Below are 14,652 nucleotides of genomic sequence, written 5' to 3' on the forward strand. Positions count from 1 at the left end.
CTGCAATTACACAAAAGTAAATGCATTGGGAAAAAGTACAGCTAATAGACAGGGTTGTCGAGCTTGGTTATTGTGGTAATCGTAGCTTAGATGTGTTTTCGCAATTAATTCGATTCAAATACAACAAACCAACGCACGACTCTTGAAACCATCACACCTAATATGGTTGAAAAGTCTTCTAACCAAAGACGAAACGCGTCCCATAGTGGTTGGTGTGTGTTGCCATATTTGGCTTTCATTTTCCATTTGCATCTCCGATCATTGAGTTAAGCAAAAAATTGTTAAATTTAATGATCTCGCCCTAACAGGCAAAATACTTGAGATATATTTTTTATTCATATTTTTTTATTGGCTAAAATTTTTGCAGAATATAACAAAACTTAATGTGGATTTGAAGCAGGTTTATATGACTGATTTCCTTTATGGAACTGTCAAATAAACTTATTTTAAGGCTGCATTAAGTTTTGTGAATAAGGCCGTGGATCTATTATTATCAGACATCAATTTTTTACCATTTTACCTTATTAGAAAAATATGCGTATGGAATAGCAGTTACCAAGTCATTATGTGAACACAAAATAAAATGTTATTGCAAAATAAAGAGTACGATGTCTGGCTATTTTCGTCTTTTATTTTATTCGTAAAAACTGAGACATAATGGCGTATGGAAATTGCAACTCATACGTAGTAATGGTGTTACTCATACGTAGTAATGGTGTTACTCATACGTAGTAATGGTGTTACTCATACGTAGTAATGGTGTACTACCGTCGAACTTTTATTTACAATCGATTCCAAAAGATCACTTAACTGTCAATTTTGTTTTTTATAACAAATTCTCTCACACTCCATCCCCCGCTCCATCAGAAGCGCGAGCAGTAGAAATCGTTGCTTTAGCACTATCACCATTCTCCGAACCATTTTTCGATTGACTAGAATTACGGCTGCTGATGGAGGCACGACTACGACTACGACGTTTGCGCATTGAATCCATAGATTGGCTGCTTTTTTTCAGGGCGATCTCTTGTTCATTTAGGTCATGGCAGAAATCAATAAACGAGCACAGTTTAGGAATGGCCAAACGCTTCACAATTGGCATGGCCTCTTTCAGAGCCTCTTTACCACTCTCAAGCTTATGGAGAGCAGCATGGGCCTTAACAATTAACATGATGCTAAGCAACTGCCATAGAAGGTTATTGGAATGCTCCGATGCTGAAAAAATAAAATAAAGCAAGTGTCTTAAGTTATCAAAACGCCAAAAGTAATGTACCTTCAATGGCTTTGCGTGCCCATGAGCAACACTGTTCAAAAGAACTCTGCTTCAAATGCACTCTGGCAATTTCGTGCAGCAAATAGCATTTTTCCACAGGATATTTGGTGAAGATCAAGCGTTTCTGCAAACGAGCCAAGAATTTCCTATGACATAAATGAAGAACAATGAAACAAAATGTCCAGATTTATTTTAATAGCAAATATTTTACTGATATGCCATTTGATCGTAATTGGGAGCATCCGCTTCACGATATGTTGATTTATCACCGAACACAAACTCAACTATATCCTTCAATTTATCGGTGGGCATCCGTAGAAGACGCAATAAGCGTTCTTTGCCATGTGTTTGTAAAACATCCTCCAATAGAGTATAGGAGTCGACATGGGCCAATGCCAGTGTATTATAGACCTCGTTAATGAATTCAACTTTCCAGGGCATTACGCGTAGGCTTTTCAGGACCACGTAATCACCCATTACTTCTTCTACATATTTTGAAAGCTTCTGCGAAATAAAGAAAAATGTTAACTGTATTCATAAGTAAAACCAAGCCTTCATATGGGCTTAAATACACAATAGTTCAAATTAAGACTAATGTTGTATATAAAAATCAATTTGTGTTTGTTTGCATGTTTGTGTGTTCCTTATAGACTCAGAAACGGCTAAACCGATTTTCTTGAAATTTTCACAGATGGTGCATAATGACCCCGTGGTGAAAATAGGGTACTACATATTTTGATATCTGAAGGGGGAGCGGACCCTCCCCCTTACCATAACTTTCAGAAACGCCAGATCTCGGAGATGGGTTGTGCGATTTAAGCGAAATTTTGTGTGCTCTCATATAGTACCCTAAAAATAAAAATTTGGTATCCAAATTTCGGATGGGGAACCTAGGTGGGCCGCCATACCCTAAAACCTACCAAACATATATTTAGACCAACCACGACAATATGGGACTCAAATGAAAGGTATTTAGGATAAGAAAACGTATCTGATATCCAATTGTCGAACCAAGTGCTAGGAGGACCACCCCAACCCTCAAAACAACCCTTAATCCGAACATATTTACCGACCATGGCAATATGGGACTCAAATGAAAGGTATTTGCAAGTAGAATACGAATCTGATAACCAAATGTGGGACCACGTTTCTGGGGGTCCACCCCTTCCACCAAAACACCCCCCAAACTGAACTTATTTACTGACCATGGAAATATGGGGCTTAAATAAAAGGTATTTGAATGTAGAATACGAATCTGATATCCAAATTTGGAACATAGTTTCTGGGGGCCGCCTCTCACTAAAAGCATCCCCCAAAGGGGACAAATTTACGACCATAGCAATATGGGGCTCAAATGAAAGATCTTTGGAAGTAAAGCACGAATGAGGCCACCCCACCCCCACAACACCACCAAAATAGTAAGTATTTTCTGACTATTGTAATATGAGGCTCAAATAAGAGGGTTTTTTTTAAAGTGGAACACGAATCCGATATATATTCTCAAGGCCAACTCACTGAGTGGCCGCCCATCTCCCAAAACACCCCCCAAGCCGGTCATGTGCCGACCATGGAAATATAGGGCTCAAATTTAAGGTATGTGGGGGTAGACCACGTATCTGATATCAACATTAGGGGCCAACTGTCTGGGGGACGTCCCACCACCATAACAACCCCCAAATAGGACGTATTTGTTCACCAAGGCAATTTGGGTCTTAAAGAGAGTGGAACTAAATATTCATAGTTTTAAGGGCCAATACCCCAAACCGGACATATTTGCTGACTTTTGCAATAAGGAGTTTAAATGAGATTAGAAAACGAATTTGATACCCATTTTTAAGGGCAATGACAATGTGGGGTAAAAATAAATGATATGTAGATATATGAGAATAGAGCACGTTGCTCCCAATTTCCCAATTTCCCACCCCAATTCCCAAAACACCCCTAAATCGGGCATATTTACCGAGTATGTCAATGTGGAGCTTAAATAAAAGGTTTTGGGGGGTAGAGCAAGAATTGATACCCATTTTCGGGACCAATTTTCTGGGGGTCTACCCCTTTCCCAAAATACGCCACAAACAGCAATTTTTTAGTAACCATCGCAATATGGGGCTCAAATAAAGGTATTTGCGAGTAGAATACGAATTTGATATCCAAATGTAGAACCATGTATTTAGGGCATCACTCCTTCCCCAAAGGGTTAAAATTTTTCGACCATGCCAATATGTGGCTCAAATGAAAGGTATTTGAGATTAGAAAACGAATTTGATAACCTATTTTGGGGCCATGTGTTTAGGGTACGTCTCATCCTGTAAACTCCTCTTAAGCCAATGGCAATAGGGGGTTTAAATAAATGGTATTTTAGAGCAGAGCACGATGCTGATATTTTTTCAAGGCCAAGTCTCTGGGGGACCACCTCTCCCCCGAAAACACTACTAAATCAGACATCATGAGAATATCGGTCTGAAATGAAGTATTTTAAGAATGGAGTACACCTTACATCCAAACATAAATTCATAGACCAATAAAATTCATGTGGGATTCAGATAAAGGCACTTATATTGTTAAACTGTTAGTCAAGTTAGCATGGTATTTCACTAAAAAATCTTTAATTGTCGAAAATAAATATTCCAAGGAAACTTTTGTTCCATATAAAGTAAAAGAAGAAGAAAAAATAAAAACTTATGTTAGTCAAATGACAACAAGGCATTTACTCATCAAGCAATATACTACGGTAATCTATGAGAAAAATCTTGAACTTTTGTGGAATTGTACTTTACTGAACTTGTGTCAATTAGTCTTAGCTTTGGTAACCATTACCACATAGTCATGATCCGTCACAAGCTTTTTTTGTTCGCTTTCTATCCCAATGTGCGACTGTATTTATATTCAAAAATGGAACGATTTTTGATGCGCATGTGTTTTATGCAAAACCACAAGACATAAGCCTGCCTATATGCCTATTTCCTGGGCAATTTCTATAAAAGCGATTCTAATATTCGTCATCAATTTTTGATGTTATGGGTCTTTTAAGCCGAACATCGCCAGTCACATCTTCGTACAGACTACAAATGTACAAGGCCGCCATTACCGCCTTACAGGGAAAGGCATCACACAAACACATCCTTATGGATGTAGAAAGAATATTTTTTCCAGCCGCTGGTATCCGATAGTGGGGGAGTTGACTATACCAAAGAACCAATCCCTGCTAGTGCTGGCAAACTATCGATAATCCCAACATTCGATATTTTCGATAGTTTTAATTATAAATATCGATAGTATCGATACAATCGTTAATTTTCCACCATATACGAAAATGAGAAGCTAATATCAGGAGATCGATTTATAAAGAAGCAATGTCAATGCACAAACCTAATAAAACCATGGTTCATGAGAGAAAATCATTGTACAAAATGTTAATCTAATCGGATGCAAATGTATCTTAAAGGATACATTCAGTGTCGGATTGCATTAGCTTTACAAAAAATTTAACTTTTGCGATAGTATCTATCGGAAAAATGTCAATCGATATTCGGTCAAAAAATTAAATATCGATAGTGCCATCGATATTTTGCCAGCTCTAGTATATACTCTCATATTTATGCCGCTTAGAATGAGGTGAGCGTAGTAGTAACTCGGCTGAAAAACAACAAGAGAAGAAACGACTTACTCATGCGTCGTTTGCATCATATCTTCAGTCCAATTTGGTTTGAAAACACATACAGACAGAGAAGACCGTAGTGGATTAGACAATCATTTGAGTGATATAAGACAGCACTGCGTGCTTCAAAATCTACTCGTTTCATTCGACACCACTCAGGAATGGCCAACAAGTCTTGGCGGAGTGTCTCATCCATTATTCGCCTCTTGTCGTGAACCTCGCGAAGACTTGGCCTGTGGTCGAATGAATATGGATGACAGAGGTTGCTGTCATCAGCAAATGAGTAGATGGGATTACCGGTCTAAACAAACAGATCGTCAATGCAAATAAGAAATAAGTAAAAATGCGTTAAGTTCGGCCGGGCTGAACTTTGGTTACCCACCACCTCGGGTATATATGTAAACCATCTTTCGTTATAATCCAGTGAAAAATTTTCTAATTTATGCCCCCATAACAGCTATACCGAAAAATAGTCCGATTTGGACCAAATTCGACACAGAGATTGAGTGGTCTAAAAAGTACAGGTCATTGCTCAAGTTTGTACAACAAAACATTGGTCTTTTTGGTAGCCATATCCATATGTTTCAAATTTCACCGAAATCGGATTATAAATGTGCCTTTTATGGGGCTTAAATCGAGAGATCGATTTATATGGCAGCTATATCGAAATATGGACCGATATAGGGCAAATTAAAGAAGGATGGACATGGGACAATAAATGCGCCTTTTATGGGCCCAAAAACTTAAATGCAGAGATCGGTCTATATGGCAGCTATATCCAAATCTGAACCTATCAGGACCAAATTGAAGAAGGATGTCGAAGGGCCTAACACAACTCACCGTCCCAAATTTCGGCGCCATCGGACAATAAATGCGCCTTTCATGGGCCCACGACCTTAAATCGAAAGATCGGTCTATATGGGAACTATATTCAAATCTAAACCGATCTGAGCAATATTGTAGAAGGATGTCGAAGGGCCTAACATAACTCACTGTCCCAAATTTCGGCGACATCGTACATTAAATGCGCCTTTTATGCCCCAAGGGCCTAACACAACTTACCGTCCCAAATTATGGCTAAATCGGACAATAAATGCGCCTTTTATGGGCCCAAGTCCTTATATCGAGAGATCGGTCTATATGGCAGCTATAATCTGGACCGATCTTGGCCAAATTGAAGAAGAATGTCGACTGGCCTGACACAACTCACTGTCTCAAATTTCAGAAAAATGGGATAATAAATGTGCCTTTTATTGGCCTAAGATCGGATCGGTCTATATGGGGGCTATATCAAGATATAGTCCGATATAGCCTTCTTCGAGCCTAACCTGCTTTTGGACAAAAAAAGAATCTGTGCATAGTTTCAGCTCAATATCTCTATTTTTAAAGACTGTAGCGTAATTTCAACAGATAGGGTCGGAAATGAATATTTCGATGTGTTGCAAACGGAATGACAAAATGAATATACCCCCATCCTTCGATGGTGAGTATAAAAGAGAAGGAGAAAGCACAGAGCCTAGTGACATCGGATGACGATCCTTCGAAGTGGTATTATGCCCCGTATACAAAGAAGTCAAGGCAGTATGTACCAACTATAGAGGAATAACGACCACTAACATTTATAACCTACACCACCACTGTGGTACAGGTTATTAGAACTTAGTGAATTTTTTTGTAACTCCCAGAAAGAAGAGATAGACCCATTGATATGTATACCGATCGACTCAGAAGCACTTTCTGATTCGATATAGCTATGTCCGTCTGTCTGTCTATCCGTCCATGTTAATTTGTGTACAAACTACAGGTCGCAATTTTCATCCGATCGTCTTAAAATTTGGCACACTCTTTTTTTTGCCTAAAGACGAAGTTTATTGAAATTGGAAAAAATCGGTTCAGATTTGGGTATAGCTCCCATATATATGTTCGTCTGGTTTTGAGAAATATTGCAACAAAGGGTTGCTAACCGAATCACGCGAAAGGAGGATTTTCTTATGACTAATATTACTGGTGAATTTCATAGAAATCGGTCCAGTTTTAGATATAGCTGCATGCAAATGCAAATTTTGCCCATGAACATTCCACTAAGGAACAGGGGCCAACTTATCATATATCAATGAGTGCAGTCCGATTCGAGTTTAAGCTCAATGATAAGGGGCCTCCTTTTTATAGCCGAGTCCGAACGGCGTGCCGCAATGCGACACCTCTTTGGAGAGAAGTTTTACATGGCATAGTACCTCACAAATGTAGCCAGCATTAGGAGGGGAAAACCACCGCTGAAAATTTTTTCTGATGGTCTCGCCTGGATTCGAACCCAGGCGTTCAGCGTATATGCATAATTTGCCAAAATTTTCCACAACGCTTTACTCGACGACTACCACAATATCTATAGAGTTTGGACGAAATCGGTTCAGATTTAGATATAGCTCCCATATATATGTTCGTCAGATTTTGGGTAATTTTCAATAATGTTGTCATTTGTCAACCGAAGTTATTACAGTTTGAACATATTTGCTTGAAATTTAATACGAATTGTTTAATAAATCATCTGAAAACATTCGCCGACTTTGTACATATAGAGTAGGTATAGGGTATTATACAGTCGGCACCGCCCGACTTTTGATTTCCTTATTGGTTTTTCTTCTTTTTGTCACTTAAGTCGTTCGCCAATTCATTAAAAACAGCTGCTTTTATAAAGGGTGTAAGCAGTAAGTCTCCTTCCCATTGCATGCAAAATACTTTTGAGAGTACTGTGTGTGTGTGTGAGAGAGAGAGAGAGAGAGAGAGAATCTAAAGTCAATGAGATAATTTGGCCCTATAAATACGGCTATTAGATTAACCCTAGACCAAATATTCACACAATGGCATATCCTGGAAAACAGCCAAGAGGTAGCTTTATACGTTCAAATATATTTCAAGCCACGTATGAATATGGTATTGCTGAAAAGTTAATACTACTTTACAGGATGACGCTGCCTTACCCACGTTCTTCTTCTTAGTAACATAGTGAAGAACCAATCCGATTCAATTAAACGAGGCTTCAGACAGAGCTACATCTTTGCATTCATCCAGCTAAAGAAGATTGTACGTAATGCTGGTGTAAATAGGCAAGACACATGATGATAAAACAAAGTTGATGGCACCAGCACTCGAATGCAAACTCCATGCAAACAGAGGAATTTTAGAAACATAACTTTGATCAACAATTTTAACTACCTTGGCACCGCCATAAACGGAACGAACGACCCCAGTTTTAAAATAAAACTTAGTAGACACAAAAAGTTGTCAAAAATTGTGGTATAACCACAGAAGATCGAGGCGCTTGTAAATCTCTTGCAATAATCCATATACTGCTCTTGATTTTATCATATTAGAGCGTAAAAGTAGCGAACGACTCCTGATATGTTCATCCTTTTTTATTCCCTCCACCACAGGATGGGGGTATACTAATTTCGTCATTCTGTTTGTAACTCCTTGATCGTCATGACATTTTTAGTCGAACTAGCCATATCTGTCCGTCCGTCCATCTGTCTGTTGAAAGCCCGCTGTCTTTCGAAGGAGTAAAGCTAGCCGCTTGAAATTTTGCACAAATACTTCTTATTAGTGTAGGTCGGTTGGGATTGTAAATGGGCTATATCGGTCCACGTTTTGATATAGCTGCCATATAAACCGATCTGGGATCTTGGCTTCTTGAGCCGCTAGAGGGCACAATTCTTATTCGATTTGGCAAAAATTTTGCATGAAGTGTTTTGTTATGACCAATAACTATGCTAAATATGGTTGATTCGGTCCATAACCTGATATAGCTGTCATATAAACATATCGGGAGTCTTGATTTCTTGAGCCGCTAGAGGGCACAATTTTTATCTGATTTGGCTGAAATTTTGCATGAGGTGCTTTATTATGACTTCCAACAACTGTTCAGAGTATGATTGAAATCGGCCCATAACCTGATATAGCTGTCATATAAACCTATCTGGGGTCTTGACTTCTTGAGCGCCTAGAGTGCGCAATTCCTATCCGATTTGGCTGAAATTTTGCACGACGTGTTTTGTTATGACTTCCAACAACTGTGTTAAGAATAGTTCAAATCGGTCAATAACCTGATATAGCTGCCATATAAACCGATCTGGGGTCTTGACTTCTTGAGCCACTAGAGGAAGCAATTATTATCCGATTTGGCTGAAATTTTGCATGAGGACTTTCAACAATTGCACAATGAATAGTTCAAATCGATCCATAACCTGATATAGTTGCCATATAAACCGATCTGGGGCTTGACTTCTTGAGCCACTAGAGGGAGCAATTATTATCCAATTTGGCTGAAATTTTGTACAACGGCTTCTCTCACGACCTTTAACATACGTGTCGAATATGGCATGAATCGGTTTATAGCCTAATGCAGCTCCCCTATAAACCGATCTCACTATTTTACTTATTACGCCTCTAAAGTGCTCAATTCTTACAGATTTGGCTGAAATTTTATGGTCCGAAATTTTTTTATGGTCCGAAATTAACCATTACTTGTTTTCTTTTATCCTTTGTTATCCTAAAAAGAAAATGCGATGTATGGTGGAGGGTATAAAAGATTCAGCCCGGTCGAACTTAGCACGCTTTTACTTGTTTGTTTTCATTATTTTCCTGCATACTTACCTCAATGTCGCCCTCATTCCTTAGTCGGCGTATAGCTCGCAACTGTGATAATATTGTTCGACGCGTTTGGTACTGAACACGATTCAGATACTCGTCTCGTCGTTTCTGCCCAAGACGTTTATTTGGACACATACGTAGTTTTTCCGCATACAAAGGAGATCGAGCTTGTAGCATTTTCAAAAATTTCGTGACTTCATCACATTTTGTGGTACACAAACTATGTAAAACTGGTGTTGACCCCTTTGACTGGGGCAAAAGGAAGTTTTTGTTCTCTTGCAAATGCTTTAGGAAAAATACATCGATCCATGTTTTCTTTAAATAGATTTGATTGCAAACCTTAAAGGCACGACGGCGACGAGCCAACTCAAGAGGGGACAGTAAGACCTCCTGAAAGCCAAAGACAGTATTAATTGTATTGTATGAGACATGCTGGTGGAAGCTTAACCTCTTTTTCCAAAATACTTATGATGTCGCATCCGTCCTGCTCCTTTAGAATTTTCCACAAAGGTCGTGCATCAATGTGTTGGTTACTTTCAAAATCCTCTGCAACTGCTGCAAAGTGTTTGCCACTTTTTAATATGAACGAACCCAAAGGATCGCCTAAGGAATCTTTCAAATTCTCTTCGACCTGAAATGTATGGTAAAATGTGTGTGTGTTTTTTTTTTAATAATTTTGCATAGTCCTGTGCAAGTTCACCTACCACCACCAAACGATTTAAAAAACCAGCCTCACTACTGCGACAAAATTTTCGAGTATTATCATGCAGTTCTACTGCACAATTTTCGAATTGATTTAATTCATATAAGGCATCACAAATTTCTAAATTTATGCGAGCATTAAAATCATCAAAGGCTGAAAAACCAAAAGAAAAATAAGTTAAGAAGTAGATTAGATTAGTTTCACTTGGAGTTGAATCTTTTGTACCCTCCTCCATGGATCTCGCTCAATATGTCCCGAGAAATATGACTTTCAATAAACGGCTCCTAGAGTAGTATTTATAAGAAAACAAGTAAGAGCGCCATTAAAATGCATACCCCTAAAATAATCCCAGGTACACGAATATAAAGTCCTTTTCAGACTTGAGGGTCCTCAAACCACTTCGAAGAAGTGATATGAAGCTGAAATCAGGTATATCAGGTACATATGGGAGGAGAGAGGACTATTACATTTCTAAAACAAAAAACAAAATAGTTTTTCAAAAAAAAAATTATAAAAAGAGTGGCACAAGCGAAAGCTTTTTTTTTTTTTTGTTTGTTATAATTTTTTTGCAAATAGCGACGCACGCGAAAAATATTTTCAAAATTTGGTCGATTTAATTTTTTTTATAAAAATTCTTTGTAAAAAAAAGGCCCAATTCTTGAAAACCCCATGCTTCTCCCACATCCGAGGTGTGAACTTTATTATATACATATTGGCTATTAACGGCGCAATTTTTTTTGGTTGGGAAAGGGGGTGCCCAGGCTTGCGCCCAAAAAACGGACTTCATGTACGTGTCCCAGGGTCATTTCAGGGGGTATGCACAACTATTATATTTTATTGCAAATTTTAATCCTTAAGTGCACTTTAGCCCAGAAATGCCCTTCACCGATTTATTTGAGCTTTTTTCAAAGAATTGACTATATTTTAGTGCATTATATTAGGTTGCCCAAAAAGTAATTGCGGATTTTTTAAAAGAAAGTAAATGCATTTTTAATAAAACTTAGAATGAACTTTAATCAAATATACTTTTTTACACTTTTTTTCTGAAGCAAGCTAAAAGTAACAGCTGATAACTGACAGAAGAAAGAATGCAATTACAGAGTCACAAGCTGTGAAAAAATTTGTCAACGCCGACTATATGAAAAATCCGCAATTACTTTTTGGCAACCCAATAGTATGGCTGTATCAGCTTTACCATCGTCAATTCATTCATTTTGTTATGGGCAATTCCACGAAAACTTACCCTCTTACCCAAAAAATTAAAATTACAAATTTCGTAATAAATTTTTACCTAATGGAGGCCACCGTAGCGAAGAGTTAGCATGTCCGCCTATGACCCTGAACGCCTGGGTTCGCATCCTGGCGAGACCATCAGAAACAATTTTCAGCGGTGGTTTTCCCCTCCTAATACTGGCAACATTTGTGAGGTACTATGCCATGTAAAACGTCTCTCCAAAAAGGTGTCGCACTGTGATACGCTGTTCGGACTCGGCTATAAAAAGGAGGTCCCTTATCATTGAGCTTAAAAACTTGAATCGGACTGCACTCATTGATATGTGAGAAGTTTGCCCCTGTTCCTTAGTGGAACGTTCATGAGCAGAATTTGCATTTGCATTGATTTCTTACAAAAAATTATAAACTCGTCCTTAAAGTCCAAAAAATGCTCGCTTTTTCATGTAAGTAATACTGGCGGAACATCCACCATATAATAGGTCGGATTGACATCACTGTTTCTCAAAAATGGTAGAATCCTTTCAATGCTGGTATTGATTATTATATAATAATGGTTTTAAGCTTTTAAAATATGTGCTTGCCATAAAAAGTCCGTGCAAGGAGGCCACCGTAGCTTAGAGGTTAGCATGTCCGCCTTTGACGCTGAACGCTTGGGTTCAAATCCCGGCGAGCACATCAGAATAAATTTTTCAGCGGTTGTTATTCCCTCCTAATGCTGGCAACACTTGTGAGGTACTATGCGATGAAAAAACTTCTGTCCAAAGAGGTGTCGCACTGCGGCACGCCGTTCGGACTCGGGTATTAAAAGGAGTTCCCTCATCATTGAACTTTAACTTGAATCGGACAGCACTCTTTGACATGTGAGAAGTTTGCCGCTGTTCGCTAATTGTAACGATAACGTCCGTTACGCTAGGTTTGAAGGCAGTTGTACATTCTATACTGGCAAAACCTAATATATTAATTGATGTGTGGATACTTATTCGCCCAGGCCACAATAAACATACCCCAGTAATCGGCGAAATACTAAAAAGAAACCTCGAAAAAGAAAATCTAAGTAAGGAAATCTTTGCTACTAGGTTAGCTTAAGTTGAAAAGATGGTGCAGATATTAATAAGCCAGTGATCGGCTTGTTGTGCGCTTTAAAAACTAAAAAGTTACCTCGAAAAAGAAAATTTTAAGTTATGAATTCCTGGCTACTTACAAAATCCTTAATTGTTTTCCATACCACTCCCCTACATTGGTTCATGTCTGGTATTGTGTCCCCACCCAAGTGCCGGTATCTGTTAAACGCGAAAGCTGGGCAATGACAAAGGAAATGCTCCAACGTCTCATCATCTTCCCCGCGAGCCCTGCACATGCTATCACTTGCCGCACCGATTTTACATAAGTGAGCTCGTAGTCCTATGTGTCCCGTTATGATACCAATATCTATACCGACCTCCTTCTTACTTCCTTTTAGTAATAGCCTCCTCCTCCTCTCAAGATCCGGATCACCCCATAGTATTTTCGCCGTCCTGCCAACTGTTTCGCTGTTCCACAGTCGCCCTTACATCGGACTGCGTCGACCCGAAAAGCTTCGGGTTAACCCACTTAATCGACGGCAGTTCTCTGGCCTTCACTGCCAAATCGTCTGTCATTTCATTCCCCCTTACTTTGTTATGGCCCGGCACCCAAACAATGCGGATTGTGCCATCCTCAAAGAAGACGTAAATCTCCATCTTACAATGCAAGACTGTTCGTGACTTTACTCTCCTGGTTGTTATTACCCTGATGGCCAGTTTACACCACGTTAATACTACACCACCTCACGCATTCCGTGATTGCCCGGAACCGTATTACGGTCTGGCAGTCAAAAACAGATCTCAGTCCCTGGGCTCTCAATGTAGACCCCCAGGCCCACTCTGTCCTCTAGCTTTGATCCATGAACTTGAAGAATAATCATCCTGATGGCAATACCAGAGTTCCGTCAATCCAAGACTGTTCCCCGGGCTGTTGGTTCAAGTATCGTCTCAGATATACGATCGAAAACCTCTTCCATTCCTTCCAGGTTTTCTTTCGTCGTCTTGATTATTCCGCGATGGTATGACCTGCTCCTATCCATTCTCTCATCCTCTTAAGTCTCAAAGCCGCAGTGACTGCCTAACACTTAATCTGTGTCCTCATTCGCTGCGTCTATGCCAAGACAACATGTTTTCTCAACCTATTGTATTATCCTTACGATGCACTTTGCCTCCGTTGTAGCCGACCAGACTACTGAGACGTAAGTCAATATTGGTCTAATCACTCTCCCGTAGAGCCAGCGGAGTGGAATGTTTACTTACCCGCTGCAGTTTTTCCATCGTCCAGTGCTCCCATAGTTTGAGCTATATTTCGTTTACAGCGACTGCGGAAGTATAACGTTTTGGGATCTTTTGATTTAAGTTCCAATGATTTATTGTAATAATGTACGGCTGTATCCAATTGTTGTCTATGGGTAAAGAATCGGCCCCAGTCACGATAAATTATCTGCTCTTGCTCGGGAGACCAGCCCACAATTTCCCATGGTTGTAAAGCGGGAGTCACCATTTCAAATCGAAAAAAATTCAATAATATTTATAAGAATCTTGAAGAAATTTCAAACAATTTATTAATACGCCCAGAAAGACTAATAAAAATAAAAGAACACGATTGATGTATTTGACATAGAAGTGGCAATAAAAATTTTCAACTTAACTGAGAAGTAATCAATTTGGATGCCACCGTGGCGCAGAGCTAAGCATGTCCGCCTATGACAACGAATGCCTGGGTTCAAATCCCAGCGTGAACATCAAAAAATTCAGCAGTGATTATGCCCTCACTAATGCTGGTTACATTTGTGAGGTATCCTGCCAAGTTACAATTTCTCTACAAAGTGGGTTCGATTCATCCAGCGTGTTAGATGTACAATCGATCCGTGGAGCTACAATAGTATAGATTCGGATCATTACCTTGCAGTAAAAGTTCGCACCCGTTTGAACATGGCGAGGAAAGTATGATCTGACACTGCACGGAAGCTGGACATTGAAAAGCTGCAACTCAACAGATGGCAACGGCATACTCCACTCCACTGACCCAACTGCTTGATGAAAGCACTCCTTTTTCCGATAATATAATACCGCAGTG

At 39.2% G+C, this 14,652-nt stretch overlaps 1 protein-coding gene across 1 annotated transcript; it reads right to left on the reverse strand.

Annotated features, from left to right (window-relative positions):
- Positions 1-604: 604 nt before the first annotated feature.
- Positions 605-14,182, reverse strand: LOC106090027 (outer dynein arm-docking complex subunit 4). The gene is made up of 7 exons (XM_059367441.1): positions 13,833-14,182; positions 10,280-10,431; positions 10,024-10,206; positions 9,579-9,965; positions 1,482-1,774; positions 1,271-1,416; positions 605-1,212 (listed from the first exon to the last, which is right to left on the reverse strand). Exons 1-7 carry the CDS (start codon positions 14,074-14,076, stop codon positions 842-844), a joined length of 1,776 nt encoding a protein of 591 aa, XP_059223424.1. The 5' UTR covers positions 14,077-14,182; the 3' UTR covers positions 605-841.
- Between the last annotated feature and the right edge of the window lie 470 nt (positions 14,183-14,652).

Source organism: Stomoxys calcitrans, chromosome 4, assembly GCF_963082655.1.
Source record: "Stomoxys calcitrans chromosome 4, idStoCalc2.1, whole genome shotgun sequence".
Lineage (NCBI taxonomy): Eukaryota > Metazoa > Arthropoda > Insecta > Diptera > Muscidae > Stomoxys > Stomoxys calcitrans.